Source organism: Durio zibethinus, chromosome 2 (genome assembly GCF_047325235.1).
Source record: "Durio zibethinus cultivar Kanyao isolate XHJ-2024 chromosome 2, ASM4732523v1, whole genome shotgun sequence".
Taxonomy (NCBI): Eukaryota; Viridiplantae; Streptophyta; class Magnoliopsida; order Malvales; family Malvaceae; genus Durio; species Durio zibethinus.
The window spans coordinates 31932371-31948582 of record NC_143163.1 but is presented as its reverse complement, the minus strand read 5'-3'; the positions used below and the strand labels follow the sequence as shown (position 1 = coordinate 31948582).

General features: G+C 32.0%; 2 protein-coding genes across 7 annotated transcripts; one reads left to right on the top strand and one right to left on the bottom strand.

The window, feature by feature from the left end:
* Positions 1–2569: 2569 nt before the first annotated feature.
* LOC111317860 (RNA-binding motif protein 25-like) lies at positions 2570–9501 on the top strand. Of its 6 annotated transcripts, none has more exons than XM_089751653.1 (9): positions 2570–3168; positions 3441–3536; positions 3797–3841; positions 4367–4626; positions 4756–4908; positions 6579–6990; positions 7172–7846; positions 7957–8546; positions 8989–9501. In XM_089751653.1, exons 4-9 carry the CDS (start codon positions 4399–4401, stop codon positions 9238–9240), a joined length of 2310 nt encoding a protein of 769 aa, XP_089607779.1. In that variant the 5' UTR covers positions 2570–3168; positions 3441–3536; positions 3797–3841; positions 4367–4398; the 3' UTR covers positions 9241–9501. The 6 variants fall into 6 exon arrangements, with proteins under 6 accessions (XP_089607779.1, XP_022776079.2, XP_022776076.2 ...); XM_022920344.2 differs by having other exon boundaries at positions 3794–3841; XM_022920341.2 differs by having other exon boundaries at positions 3794–3841; positions 4344–4626.
* A 1112-nt stretch (positions 9502–10613) lies between these two features.
* On the bottom strand, positions 10614–13007 carry LOC111317859 (equilibrative nucleotide transporter 1-like). Its single transcript, XM_022920338.2, has 2 exons — positions 12361–13007; positions 10614–11585 (listed from the first exon to the last, which is right to left on the bottom strand). The coding sequence occupies exons 1-2, from the start codon at positions 12899–12901 to the stop codon at positions 10864–10866; spliced, it is 1263 nt and encodes a 420-aa protein (XP_022776073.1). The 5' UTR covers positions 12902–13007; the 3' UTR covers positions 10614–10863.
* Between the last annotated feature and the right edge of the window lie 3205 nt (positions 13008–16212).

The window sequence follows — 16212 nt, the reverse complement described above, 5'->3', positions numbered from 1 at the left end:
TTACTCTTTACACTCCATTCCAATATTTTTCTTTTCTCCATATGCTCTTTACACTTTTATCTCTATTCTATTTCTTTCTTCCTTTCCTGCTTCTTCAATCTCTAAAATAAAAAATTAAACCAAAATTTAAGTCAAAAATCATCAATTAAACCTAAAAGTCGTAACTTTTCAATTAAACAATCTAACAAACTTTTGTATTGAAATAAGTTTTTATTGATTTTTTATTAAATATAGTTTAAAATCTATCTATATATTTCATAAAATTGTGTATTGTAAAAAACAAATTTTTGTAAAACATAAAGGATTTAGAAATTTAAATTTTCATAAGATTTTAAAAATTTTATGAATTTTCATTTTCATAAGCCTTTTAAAAGCTCGTGAAAAATAAAAATATGTGAGCTTTTAAAAGCTTAGGGAAATCCAAGTTCAAAGGTTTTAAAAACACCCATGACATGTTATTAGTTCGATAGAAACTTGAAAGATCTCAACACTTAAGAAATTTCTCCATGCTTGACATGACTATTATAGGTCGATTTATGTCTTCACTTCCTTTAGTGTTTGACATTTGTACACTATATTTTTTGTATATCTATTTTGATAAATTTTATATCTTACTGGTTATGAATATTTTATAATATTGAATATGCATACCTAATAACACATATCGAATATACATAATCGATAATATTAGAGCTTACCGAAAATATACATCAAGAGTTTACAACAAAATATATATAACGTATATTATATTATCAAAAAGAGAAATAGAGAATGATGTAAAAAAAGTTAAAAAATAATTTATTAAAAGATAATTAAATAATTTCACGTAAAAATAATTTTATAATAAAAATTTATGGGTGTGGAAAACATTTTTTGGGATATGTTTAGAAATCCATGAATGTGAATAGTAATCATAAAGATGATTCTCGAATTGAATGGGTAAATTTTATGAAGGGTCATCCAATTTATATTCAAATCTCATTTTAATCACAAAATTTTAATTTGTCCTATCTAGATCATTTTAATTTGTTAAGTATACGAAAGTTGGTCAGTCTAATAGATTCCATTCAAATTTTAAAAAAAAAAAAATTATGTGGCTGTTGTATTACAACCACATCATCTACCATATTAGCTAACTAAACCCATTTAATTTCATGAAAAGTCATTAGATTTTAACCTAATTTTCAAATAAGTCACTAAACTTTAATTTATTATTATAAAATTATTAAAATTTGTTAAGTTTACCAAATTTGATTATTTAATAAATTTTATTCAAAATAAAAATTATATAAATTTAAATATTAAATTTGACCAAACAACATCTATGTTTTTTATATAACAAAAAATTCTCTCGTACCCCACAAAAAATCAAAAGAAAAATGTAAAACCATAGCACATTTAATTAATATTTGTTTTCCTAAAGTATTATTGCTTTAACTAAATTATAAGGACGTTTTCTTTTATTTAAATATTTATGCTTTTTAATTTAAATAAAAGCAATAAAATTTTAGTAAAAACTAAATATTTATTAAAAATCTATCTGGTCTAAATTTTTTTTTTAAAATTTTTTGTAGGGTACGAGAGAATTTTTGACTATATAAAAAATATTGATGTTGTTTGATTGAGTTCAATATTTAAAATTTATCGAAATTTTATTTTGAATAAAATTTATTATGATAACAAATTTTGGTACATTTAACGTATTTTAGTGACCTTATAATAACAAATTAAAATTAAGTGATCTACTTAAAAATTAAATAAATTAAAATTTAATAACCTTTTATGAAATTATAAGGGGTTTAATTAGCTGATTTGATTGATGATGTGATAGTCATATTATTTTTTTACCAAAATTTAAATAAAATTTGTTAAGTAATTAATTTTGATATAAATTTGTTAAGTAATTAATTTTGATATACTCAATAAGTTTTAATGATACGAGTAGAATGAATTAAAATTCAATAATCTAAATGAGATTTTGATATAAATTAAATGATTTTTCATGAAATTTACCTCGAATTTATTACTTATATTTTATAAAAAAAATAAAAAATTTAAGATTATTTATTCAATGATTTTAATTAAAAACTTTAATTGTATTATTAATAATTACACTTTACTTTAAAAAAAATACCGATTAGGACAGGGAATCCAAAAATTGTTCGGTCCATTTTCAATTTGAAAAAACATGTTCCATCAATTCGAAGTACAATGAATTTTCCATTAAACTTGGCGACCAAAGAATAATTTTTAATTTATAATTTCATCTACATTTTAAAATTTTGAGAACCTACTATTGCTTTTGCAGTGAAAAAACTCTTTCGTAATCCACTTCAATTTAAAAACACATGCGCCGAATTTCCTCCAACGAAAAAGCGCCACGTTTGGTGAATTAAAAAAAAAAGCAGACTCCGGCGACCAGGCAATCGAACCCCTATTAACAATCACGCGCTAAAGAACAACTTCATATCCTAGCTTTCTTTTCTTCTCTAGGGCACATAGCGATAGCATAGGGTGACATATGAACAGCGCATGGGAGTTTAAATAACCATCTGTCAATTTCGAAAATAACACAAAATCCAAATCAAACCCCCAAAAACAAAAAAACCAAGAACAAATAAAAGTAACAAAAATCTTTAAAAAATTAACTAACTTGATTCCCCGATCTCTTTTCTTCTTCAATGGCTGATGCTCCTTCCTCGCCCGCAACCCTAGACCCCACCAATTCCCAATTCAAACCCGATTCCCCTAACCCGAATGTGCAACCTGCCCAACCCGATCCCCCTCCGTCCTCTACCACCACAACACCGCTCCAACCAAACCCTAACCCTAATCCTAGCGCGCCCCTGCTATCTCCTCAACCTCTTCCCGCGATCCCCTCTTACTCTACTGCTCCAACGCAGATCTCCGGAGCCACCACCGCCGTCGCGCCGGCGCCTCCCTCAATCCGTCCCGTTCCGCAGTTTTCACCGTTACCGAATTTTCAAGCTCCTTGCGTGCAGCCGCCCGGCGTGAGCTCGGCTCCTGGTTCTGTTCCACCGCCGTTGATGCAGTACCAGATGCCGGCGGGTCAGGTTCCAAATCCTGCTCTTAGACCATTTGCGCCGATTCCAAATGGATATGCCGCCGTGCCGGGAGCTGTTCCTCAGGGCAGCATGCCTCCTCCCGGTGGGTTATTCCTTCCATTTTTAAGTTCTTGCATAGTTTTGGTGAATTTAATTATTAATCTCTAATTTGAATTTTGTATTATTAAGTTGATTATTGATTTTTATGTGTATATTTTTGCTGTATTATTTATTTTGTGGAATTGTTATGTATGTGATGATAATATTCTTAGTTAATGTAAGAGAATGAGGAAAAAAGTTTAGAGTTGAATAGAGAGGAGTTTTGGGAGAGATATAGAAAAAAGGGCATCGATGACGGGATGTTTTCTCCTACAGTGTCTTGATTGAACACGGGTGAGAGAAAGGTTGGAAGGGCTTCAATTCAATATTGCTTAGAGACACCCACTTCTACTACAACTCACTCCCTTTTTGGTATGCCCACGTTTGCTTGGTTTTCCTTAATTGCATTTAGAGTTAAAAAATGTGGATTTTAAATATTATATTCTAGTTAAAGCCACTTAAGATTTGTAATAGAAATATATGAAAAAGCATACAGAAGAATTTGATAACTTTAACTGTTCCATTTTGTTCTAAATCATGTCTCCCACTGTCATGTTCATTTTAGTAGGCTATATACTTTCTGGTAGTTATAAGGATAATTTCCCTTTCATGGGTTTATGAATTGCCAGCAGCAGACTATGTTAGCAACTGAATGCTCCTTGGCTTTGTATTCTAAGGTATTGCAATTCTCCCAGTTACATTTTTCTTTCTTGTTTTCTCCCTGCCCATTTCTCTATCTTTCTCTTTGAGTTTCTTTTTTATTGTGGCACTTAGCCTCTAACAGTTGAGATAAATCTAAATGGTGAAATATGAAAGTTGAATTTTGTATTAAATAATTCACTTGCAAGCATGAGATGCTGGAAGTCTCATGTTATCCAATCCTCAATATTGTTCATTTGGTGCATGGGATAAGGCTATTAAGAAGTGGATGTCTAAGGTAAGTGCACTTTACATAGCCATGATTATGAACTTGGTGCTATTCTCTTGGTGTTTCCTTCAGGTTTTCTGTTCAGCTGGTGATAGTTGTCATGCCTGTGGTGCCATCTCTTTATAGTTTTAATGTGTGGTAAAATCATTTAATTATTCTTTGGGAAATTATTTTCTGTAAGAGTGGTTAGTGGCATCGAAAAATTTATTAATGTGTTAATTTTGTTAACTTGCTCTAATATGGTTGCATAGATATTTGTTTTCTGTTCATGCAGGACTTATCCGGTATCCTTCTCCTTACCCAGTAATGATTCGGCCTGCATTCCCTCCACTTCCACCTGGAGCAATTGGTGTGATTCCAGTAGTGCCACGTCCTCCTGTTCTAGGTGTTCCCGGTGTTCGTCCAATTATTCCTCCTGCAATTAGACCAGCTGCTGTTCCTAATGTTACACCAGCAGAGAAACCACAAACTACAGTTTATGTTGGCAAGATAGCACCAACTGTGGACAACGACTTCATGCTGTCTCTTCTTCGCGTGGGTTATTATTATCATTATTATTATTATTGTTATTACTATTATGTATTTCGTTTTTGAAAACGCTTCATTTATGTTTATCTTGAAGCTTTGGCTTTATTTAAAGTTATTTTTTCCACCTTTTTGAAGCTTTGTGGACCTGTCAAGAGTTGGAAACGTGCTCAAGATCCCACTAACGGAACTCCTAAAGGTTTTGGATTTTGTGAATTTGAGTCTGCTGAAGGGGTTCTTCGTGCATTGCGCCTACTTAGCAAATTTAATATTGACGGGCAAGAATTCGTGGTATGTTCTTTTTATTATTCTTTCCCATCCCCCATGATTGCCTTACGGGTAGTGTTTGGTATCATTTTTAATATCACAATCGTAATTTGATCACCGAAGTGATCTTATTACTAAAGTGATCGTATAACTCGTGATTTGGAATAATTTTGTTAGTTAATAATTTGGAAGTAAATACCATTGTGGTAGGTATTACTAAAAATAAAACATTATTTTGTTTAAAAGTACAAAAATATTCATATATATATATATTGTAATAGGTATATAAGTTAATGATTTCAATATTTTTTAAAGATAATAATTTATAAAATATTAATTATATTTTATTTATTTTATAATAAAATATAATTAAATTATTAAATCAACAAATATATTTATTGATAGGTAAGCTAATTTTTATAATATAAATTATGTAAAAGAACATTTGAATTAGAAAATGAAACTAATTTATTAAAATCTTAACAAAAGAAAAATAAAAAAGATTATATTATATATAAAATATTAAAAAAAAGTTAAAAGAAAGCACATAAATTATTTTTGAACTTGCTACAATAAATATTAGTTTGAAATATAAAATTTTATAATATAAAATAATTACAATTTTGACGGGAAGTAAGTTTTTAATTCACCTATTAAATGAGTAATATTCACTATTGTTAATTTTATATAATAATTCACCACGGCGGTAAAAGTTTTCCATCAATTTTGGATGGGAATTAGATTACCCTCAAAGGCAATGATTTGATCACTTTCATTGATTCAAGATCATTGTAATATAGGATCATCAAGTGTTTACCAAATACAGCAATCTAATCACTGTATAAATCACCATTTTTTGAGGTAATCACCTTATACCAAACAACACGAAAGTGTTTTTTTACCTGTTCTAAAATGAGATAAGGTTCATTTCCAAATTCATTATGATTGGAAATCATTAATTTAGATGTTGTTTTGTGAAATTGAAAATGTAGGATTGAAAATCATGAAGTAAAATACCCTAAACAATAGCTCTTATTTTGCATAACAAAACTTTTTGGTTTATTTCTGAAATAAATTGAATTTAATAAAACTACTATTTTGTTACTGTAAGTTATATGTATCTTGTAAACCTAAATTATGTATAAAATATAAAATTGACTGGTATGATGTATGATACGTAAACATGGTAGAAAACAGTTGTGAATAACATTAAGGTGTAACATGGATTTGAAGTTGTAATTTCTCTGGTTCTATACGATCTATATTCAACCAGTATATTGCCTCACCCCTTTTCTAAATGCTCCCAAACATTTCACTTTAAAATTGTTTCAAGTGGTTACTGTATTCTCCAATTAGAAGAGAAGAATGAGGTGGGCATTTTTAAGTTAATAATTGACAGTAAATGAGAAGTTTTCTGCCTCTTTACTCTTGAAATAGGTTGTTTTAGGGTTGGGTAAATGTTCTATGGGGATATGGTAGGTGAACACATGAATTAAGTGGGAATCTTTAAGTAATATTTCTTCAGCCGTGAATGTGTATTGTCTCCACTATCCCAGAATGAAGGGTAAAGCAAGATTTTGTTCAGCTTCTGAGCTAATGCTTCTATTTGAACTAGTACCTTCTGTCTGTGGTTATTGTTTTCTTTCTTATCTTGTTTAATTGATTTGATTTTGCACTTATTGCATGGTTAAAAGTTAAATGTTAATCAAGCAACAAGGGATTATCTGGAGCGGTATGTTGAAAAGAAAACTGAAAATGCAAAGAAACTCAATGAAGCTCCAGCTACGAGGGCTGAGAAAGGTGAAAATGCACTAGGTGATGAGAAGAATGTATCTTCAACGCCTTCTGTTGAGGATTCCAAGGACAGCGACAATGGCAAGAAAGAGAATATTGGCATTGCCAACTCTGCCATCGTGACTGATGAAGACCGTGAGGCTGATCGAGATGCTTCAGAGAAGCTTGCCAGCATGATTGAAGAGAGGTTAAAGACCAATCCTCTCCCTCCACCACCTCCTCAAACTGCTCCTGATGGTTCTGGAAAATCAAATTCAGATCTGCCTGCTAAATTGAGAGATGGGGACTCTGATGCTGATGTAATGAGAAATGGTGAGTTTTTGCAGCTGTATTTATGTGGTTTTATTGCTCTCTTTATTATCTGTATCATGTCATATTATCAAAATCTATATAAAAGTCCTTGCATTTCAAGGAGAATCACACTGGAGGAAGTAGTGATACTTGTTATTTTTCTAAGATAGGAGGTTTTTATATTGATTCCATAATTTTGCAGATGGAGCTGAAGGAAAAAATGATGATGGGACTACCAGGGAGAGCAAAGCAACAACTGAGAATGATCAATCTGAGACAAGCTCACCTGATCGTAGGTATGATAGGAGAAGTAGAGATACAGAGCAGGATCTTAAGAGGGAAAAGGAGCGCGAAATTGAAAGATTAGAAAGAGAAACAGAGCGGGAAAGGATAAGAAAAGAGAGGGAACAAAGAAGGAAGATTGAGGAGGCAGAGCGTGAGTATGAAAAGTTTCTTAGAGACTGGGAGCTAAGGGAAAAGGATAAAGAGAAGCAGAGACAGTATGAGAAGGAGAGGGAGAAAGAGAGGGAGCATAAACGGAAGAAGGAGATTCGCTATGATGAAGAAGATGATGATGATTTGAGAAAAAAGTGGCGTAGGAGTGCTTTGGAGGAAAAGAGGAGGAAGAGGTTGCGGGAGAAGGAGGATGACTTTGCTGACAGACTCAAAGAAGAGAAAGAAATTGCTGAGGCCAAGAAGAGAGAGGAGGAACAGCTGCAACTGCAACAGCAGCGAGATGCATTGAGGCTTTTGTCTGGTCGCGTTGCAAATGGAGGTGAAAAGACTGTGTTGGTAGAAGAAGCTAGCACTGAAAGCAAAGATAAGGCAATTGAACAGCATTACAAGTGTGAATCAAGTTATGAAAACCAGATATTTGGTAATGTACATCTTCTACATTTTATGTTACTTTAATTTAATTTGTGTTCCATATTTTATTATTATTATTATTATTATTATTTTGAAATGGACTATATTTGTATGTGATAGATGATGGGATTATGCAAAATGGTTCTGTTGATGAATCAAACATGGCCTTTGTTGCTGCATCAGATGCACGACAGAGTGGGAATGCCCCAGTAAGGAAGTTGGGTTTTGGTCTTGTTGGATCTGGAAAGCGGACTACTGTCCCATCTGTTTTCCATGAGGAGGAAGATGATGATGCACAGAAGGACAAGAAAATGAGGCCTCTGGTTCCCATTGATTATTCAACTGAGGAACTGCAGGCTGTCCAACCTGGCACACCAACACCCAATTTGGTTGCAGCTGCTGAATTTGCAAAGCGAATATCAAATGTTAATCCCAAAGAGGAAAAGCCTGATGCAGAAAGAGAACGAAGCAGACGTTCATATGATAAATCTAGCAGGGATAAAGACCATAATCACGAGGATAAAAATCGCACTAGAGATGCAAGCAAAGAAAAGATCCCTGATTGGGATAAGGACAGGGAACACGGACAAGATAAGGTGAAAACAACAGATCACCAGAAGCTTTTGGATGCAAAACAATTAATTGATATGATTCCAAAGACCAAGGAGGAACTATTTTCATATGAGATAAACTGGGATGTGTATGACCAGGTAATAATCCTTTCTCAGGTCCTTATTCAACTGTTAATTTTGAGAAACATCTGGCTTTTGGTGAGGTTAACAAAGTGCAAATTGATGTAGAACAAGTAGGGAAAAGAAACAGAATATAGAAATTTAGGGAGCGACTCTGAAATAGGCAAGGACAATAAGGGAAGAACAGAGGAAATCGATGGAGAAACAGAAGATTTTAGGGAGAAAATCTCAATATCATAATAACTCATATTCAATATCCAAATTATAATCGAAACAGGAGATTTTAAGGAAATAGAGTAGGGGTTAGGGTAGGCCATATTTATATTTCTACTCTACAATTGCGTACTGGAATGATTGTGTAATATCTCTGGTGATGTTGAAACTCAATTCTTCACTTTTTGGCTTTAATCTTACTGGCTAATTCTAAAATGTTACTCTTTGTTGTGGTGCATTTCTACAGCATGCATTGCATGAGAGAATGAGACCCTGGATTTCGAAGAAGATTACAGAGTTTTTGGGGGAGGAAGAGAAAACACTGGTAGATTACATTGTATCCAGTACTCAGGAACATGTTAAGGCTTCCCAAATGCTGGAGCTGCTGCAGTCAATATTAGATGAAGAAGCTGAGATGTTTGTGCTTAAGATGTGGAGAATGCTCATATTTGAAATTAAAAAAGTAGAGACTGGTCTGGCTTTGAGGTCGAGAGGCTGATTGAACACTGTTGCACTGTGGCTCCTATGTTGCAGCAGGACTGAGTGTTTTATTGCATAGTTGTTACCTCCATGGGGGTGAATCATGTATGTCTCTTCCTTCGGCCTTTTACTGTAAGACCAAAATGTATATTGAATTAGGAGTTAGCGTTGTTGAGTTTTGATTACTTCTAGGTGCATTTTGTTATGTCAACCCAATTTTTTCTTGCTGATTTCACCTTTTTTGGCCCGCTCTCTATGGAAGATTAATATTTTGCAATCACTTTTTTTTTTTTTTTTATGAATAGTTAAATGAGCTCGTATAAGTACATAAAATTTTACTTGCAAGGTTTTGAATTTCATTCTATGTATATATTTGTAAAGAGTTTAAATTTCATTTTATGTTTTATTATGAGAGTGGATTAGGATTTAGTTTGTTATATACTTGTGAAGACGCAATGCACAACAAGTTATGCACAAATTAGTTAAATTTTAATATGTTTATATATTTGAAAGGATAGGAGAAGATGATTTCAAATTCATATATAATTTTAGATATTTCAAATTCACTTCTAAATAAAAATTCAATTTGAAAATAATCATGGAAGTCATATTTACATTTGTTTTATCACATTATTTTATATTTAATTTGAAATTCAGATATATTTTTTTAAATCCAAGTTATGAATATATTTTTTAATAGTGCATTTGAAGCACAGGATAAGATAAAAAATAAGATTATGAATAAGATAGAATAAAATAAAATTAAGTGATATCATCAAATTTTATATTTAGTGTGTACAATAAATAAAAATATATCAATCATATTTGTTATCTATAAGATTAAAAGTAAGATAAATCAATTTTTTTTATTGATCAAAATTATTGTTTTAAAAATTAAATATAATTTAAATTTATAGTATGTTGTTAAAAATGTAATTTAAAAAATTGAGAATTTTTTTAATTAAGCTGATATAAAATTTAATAAAAAAAACTTTAGTAGTAATAATATAGATATTAAACTGCTGGATTCATTATCCAATAGTAGTTCTGTCGATTGTCCTTAATTTTAATCGTTTTGAGCATCTTTATTTTGCCCTTTTCTGAGAGAAGAACGTACGTAGCACTAGTAGTACTAGTTTTCTTGTTCAAGACGAGACAATGTGGGTCCTGTGTCACCAGTTCAAGGAATGGAAGGGCTTATCCCAGGTGATAGCTCCTAGTCTTCGTCATTTGTGTTTGTTGTTCAAAGTAAAAATCACATAATAGGAATATCTGAGTAGGATTAAATTGCACATAACTACAGCGCAGGGTATAATATCCAATTTGCGTATAATCTTCATTTCCATAACAATATTTGCTTCAATCATCATAAACCTAAAACTGGCCGCAAACTAAACTAAAAGTGGATAATAACCAAATGTTTCAATTTGTTTTTTTCAATTGGTTGTTAAGATACAGGCATACAAATACAGCCGACATGCACACTTTAGGTACAGGATCCATCATACAATTTGAAGAAAAACAATGCTACTAACAGTGACCTTTAGACAGCTTGACAAAGGTAAAAACACCATTAAGACATATCCACGCCAACCACCTGTTCGTGGGATCTGGCTAATCTAAGTAAGAAAATGCTTGAATATCAGATGACCCAGAACCAACTTATGACTGATCCTGATGCCAGACCAACAACTAGAAACAATACCATAACAATGCCCGCAGTCTCTGCATGTTGTATCTGAACAGATTTGGGAGACAGGATCATTAACACACTCGTCAAGTAGCCATTAGTTAGCCCTAAAAGGCAAGTCAGTATTGAGACAGGAATCTCTGTCCTGAAGAACTGAGGACCATGCAAGCAAGCTATGAAGAGGGGAAAAAACAGTAACCTCACAACACAAGCAGCAATTGCAACCTTTGCATTTTCAAGAAGATAAACTGCAGTCAATGATTTGCCAACCAGGTCAAACACATTGTAGCCTGTAATAAGGAGAATTGGATACCAGTCCTTGAGAATCAATGAGTGCACGTCCTCTGTGATGTATCCTGGAAATATAGACAAAGTCACAATGTATATGAGTACAATCCCAAATCCATACCATTTAACTGTTCCCACTATATTCCACAAGGTTGCTCTCCAAACAGGCCCGGTAACAGGACCTTTCTCCTCCTTAACAGCCTCAGTCTTCAGCTCCTCATAGTACTTCATAATCGGAAGTCTGTGAGCCACATTGTACAAGACTATGCATATGAACATAACCACAATGCTAGTAGAAAAGTAAAGATTGGCACTTTTTCTCAGGCCATCAGCATCTTGAGGAAATACAGCTTTGGTTAGGATCCTTAGCACTGAAACAAGGACCCCTGCAGCCAACTATTTGACAAATTAAAATTGCACCTAATGCAATAGTTATCACTTATCACCTAGATTAATAACTAGAAGCACACAGTTCAGCATAATCAGATTTTATTAAAAAAAAAAAAACACAGCAATAAATTTTGTATCCAGGAATATTCAAGCAAAACTATTGAGAATATGCGTATTACTAGTAAATAAGGTTTAATTTCTATTACACCTTATAAAAAGCATAGCTATAGACCGTATAGAATAGAGGAAAAATGTTTCAAGTAGTTCAAGATTCAGGGTTCATAGTGTTAAATGGATTGGCCCACCAAGGTCCTTGAAAGTGAAAGATGCTTAGTCAAGAGCTTTATTAATGGCGAACTAAGCCAACCTTACAGCTGTTTACAGTAAATCTTTCTTGAAAACAACTCCTATATAAAGACCGTTAAGCTATAGTTGACTCAAATCACATGTTGAGTTTCTATAGTTATACTAAGCAGCTCAATTTATGAGCCTTTAAATAATCAAACGAACAAGGTCCTTAAAAATTGCGTAATTGACAGCAGAATCAGTTTAATGTTAACTCCACTAAAAATCACACTATCTCCCTTTGAGCTCTAAAAGAGCAATTGCTCCCTCCATTAAAACGACTTCTAAGCACTCATTAACTTAAGCTACTCTAAAGCAAAGTCCTTACGTAGATTAACTGCATCCAACATTCAAGCATTCATGTGTTCAACAAAATTAATCAACACACATAACTAAAATTACTCCAAAAAATCGTTTTTAAATTACCAGAACCGGCAGTTCCTGCAAAAATAGCCTGCATGTAGCGTCCAGGCAATTCACCAGCCGCCCCAACGAGCCCACCTTGAACAAGCGCATCTGCTATACCCGACAAACCGACAACCCCGACTGTAACGTAAAATCCGTCATACAACCCGACCCGACCCTTTATATAAACCGCATCCATAACGGGCACAACGAGCAGGGCAACCACGAACAGGCCCAACCCAACATTGATCCGCACGTAAGATTCACTCTTGTGGGCATAGAACACTATGATCAAGAGGCAGCAGAGGCCGACCACCATGTAAACGACGGCGAAGACACGGTCGACCGAAGCGTCGGGGTAGAGGTAGGAAAAGTAATCGATGGCAGTGATGAAGGCATTCCATGGGAGGAGGAATCCGACGCCTAACGTGAAATAGATGATGTAGGCCAAATGGAATTTGTCTTCGGGAATAGCCGGTTTCAAAGGGGAGTGGAGGAGGAGGGAGGATTCCGAATCGGGTTCGGGTCCTCCGTCGATCGCGGGTGCACCGGAGAAAACCATTTGGGATTTCTTTTTTTTTTTTTCAAATGCAACTACGATGACTTTTAAAATTGGATGACCTTTTTCCCTGGAAGAGAGATTGGTTTGGATTGTTCTTTGGAGGTAGGTGGAGTGTTTCTCGGAGATTTTTCTTGGCACGGAAGATGGCAATATACGATGTCGTTTTTCATCAGGAAGCAATAAATTTTTTTGCATTTTTAATTAATAACTAGAACATGATAAAAAAAAAACTACTTAAATATGTTTAATTTTAGAAGTGTTTATATTTTGTATTTTAGTTGATATAATTAATTAAAATTTTTAAAATTTTATTTTAATAAATGAAATATAAAATAAAACATGAAATAGATATTTAAATATTTTATTTAATGATAAATATATGTAAGTGTCTATCAAAGAATTAATTTTTAATCTCCATCTTTCAAAAATTAAACTAAAAGAAGTTATACATAAATATAATTTTCATGCATTATGTTATTTTTTGTACAATAAATGTTTTACATATAAAATAAAAAATTATATTATTTAATCTTAATAAAGCATATTAATTTTATGCTTTCATTTATTTTTTAAATTATATGTTATTAAAATTGAGCTTTAACCCAATATAAAAAAATCAAATCTAGAGTTGATGAAATTCATTCGGCCTGGTTAGTTTCGAGTGGATCGCAAGCCTCTAAAGCATATATAAGTTGAATGTGGATGAGAATTAGGTTGTTGGAACAGGTCGTTGCTTCCTTCTTTTAGGAACCAAAATTGCAACATTTTGGTCTTGAATAAGACTTCGAAATAGAGCAAACTTCTTCACTCTCCCTTTATTTCTCTACCATTAAATCTCTCACCTTTTCTTTATCGTTTCTTTCTTCTCAAGAACACTTTCCTAACTCAGAAAATTAATGTTGTCCAGTCGTTTCTTCTATCACAAGTTGCCGTTTGCTAATTACCAAAATCGAAAAGAAAATTTTTGTCAAGATCATCTTAGTTTCCTCATTCATTTTCCTGAATTATATCTTTTAAACTTTTATTGTTCTCTCTGTTCTCTTTTCATTCACACCTCCAGAAAAAAAACCTCAATGAAACAAAACTGTTTTTTGATTTGGCATTTTTTAATTCGAAAATGAAGCATTAGCTATTCACCTCCCGACTCTGATATAGAATTTTAGCGTTATAAGGACAGTCATTGGGCATCGAATTTTATTCGGATTCTTCGGATTAGATCTTAATTTTTAATTTTGTTTTAATTTTATTAAAATTAATAATTAAATATTAAATATTAAATATAATAATAACAAAAAAAGAAGAAAAAAAGATTGGGGTATGCATAGTGTTGTGCACGACACCAGCCTATGTACCTACTTACCCTGGACCATCTTTTGGCCACCAACTCCTATATCCAACAAAACAATTGCGCTATACCCTTCCCATGAGACCCATCACCTTCTGCAATTGCCTTCATTACCTGGCAGTAGGGATTATGGCAAAAAAATGTGGGTTTGATCCTCGTTTGGCCTATAAATAAGAGTTAGAAAGCACAAAAAAAAAAATGCCCCTACTAAAAATCATGTCCAAAAACCTTGCAAGAAAATACCTACCAAAAAACAAAAGAAAACTCTACAAAAAAAAAAATCCACAAACCACCACAAAAAAAAAAATCCAAGCTATTGAAAAACCAAACACAAAACAAAAACAATAAAAAAAATCAAAGTATTCCCTATGGAGAAAAACCCAGCGCTATAGCCAAAGCTCATACAAAAAGGGAAAAACAAAAATTAGTTTCTATATAAACATAAAAAAATATATTTTGGCCGGATCTTCAAAGCCTGATCCATGCCGATTGAGGTTATTTTTCACAAAAAAGAGGATAAATCTAAATGTAGGGGAGCGAAAAGAGTCTATGAGTGTTATTTTAAAAAATTTAGGAGAAGATCACTGGTGGCTGATGATTGGCAACATATGGCAAGCCACGGTTAGCTTTTAGAAATCGCACGACTCTTGAGTTTTGGTTCAGAAAAAAAAGTTTTTTTTCTTTTTTAAAGTAAAGAGTAAATGAGCTAAAAAAATGTAGAGCTTTTATATAGGTGAAATAGGGGCCAAATCAACATCGTTTTGAACCTCTGAGAATCAACATGTTAGCTAGTGACCTGACCCTAAGTCTGCGCAATTGACCCGACCCAACTCTCCTTTTTACCTTCTGACGGGTCCAATTAGACCGTCCCAAAATGACGCTAATTGATTTGGTTTAATTTTTTTAAAAAAATTTTTGATTTAATTTTTTAATATTATTTTTAGTTTTTTATTATTATTATTTATACATGTTTAAAATTTTAAATTTTCTAGAATAAAATGTTTTATTTTTTTTAACAATAACAATAAAAATGAGAATAAAGAAATAAATAAAAAATTAAAATGAAAATTTTTTATAATTTTAAATTTCATGAAAAATTTAAAATAAACCTTATAAAATAATAAAATAAAAATAACTAGATAATAATAATAACAATAATAAAAATAAAAATGATATCAAAACTTTTGATTTTTTATATTTGAAAAATAAAAAAAGATAATAACCAAAAAATAAATAAAATAATAAAATCATATATATAATGATAATGAAAATAGAATAATAAAAAAAAATTTCTCTACCTAGATGATGGAAGAAATAAAATTCATCTTTAAAAAATAATAATAATAAATAATTCTACCTAGATGCTGAAAAATTAATGAATAACAAAAATAAAAACAAGTAATAATAATAATAATAATAATAATAATAATAATAATAATAAATTTTTATGAAAAATTTTAAATTAATTTTCAGAAATCATAATAGCGAGCTTGCTCCAAAACTTTGTCTAAATGTTGTAGATTTTTATAAATGTTTGTATTTTTAAATTTTTTAAAAATATCCATTACCTTCTTCAACTACCCCCATCACTTGGCAGTAGGGATTGCAGTAAAAAAATATAGGTTTGATTGTCATTTGACCTATAAATAAGAGTTAGAAAGCACAACATCAAAAAAAAGAGAAAAATCCTACTGCAAAGCCTTGCCAAAAAATACCCATCAAAAAACAAAAAAAAACTCTTCAAAAAAGAAACCCACAAGCCACCACAACCAAAAAAAAAAAAAAAAAGCTTCTATCAAATAAAAAAAAAAAACAAAATCCCAAGCTATTAAAAAGCCAAACACAAAACAAAAGGAAAAACGAAAAAAAAAAAAAACCATAACCTTCCCCGTGGGGAAGAAACTAGTGTCATAACCGAAACTCTTACGAAAAAGGGAAAAACAAAAATCAATTTTTATACCAACAT

Excerpts from the sequence above, each read along its gene's own strand:
- LOC111317860 (XM_022920340.2), top strand. The coding sequence starts at position 2,682 with ATGGCTGATGCTCCTTCCTCGCCCGCAACCCTAGACCCCACCAATTCC. Across the intron at positions 6,991-7,171 it reads TGCTGATGTAATGAGAAATG|ATGGAGCTGAAGGAAAAAAT; the intron begins GTGAGTTTTTGC and ends ATAATTTTGCAG. Across the intron at positions 7,847-7,956 it reads TTATGAAAACCAGATATTTG|ATGATGGGATTATGCAAAAT; the intron begins GTAATGTACATC and ends TGTATGTGATAG.
- LOC111317859 (XM_022920338.2), bottom strand. The coding sequence starts at position 12,901 with ATGGTTTTCTCCGGTGCACCCGCGATCGACGGAGGACCCGAACCCGAT. Across the intron at positions 11,586-12,360 it reads TGCAGGAACTGCCGGTTCTG|GGGTCCTTGTTTCAGTGCTA; the intron begins GTAATTTAAAAA and ends AGTTGGCTGCAG.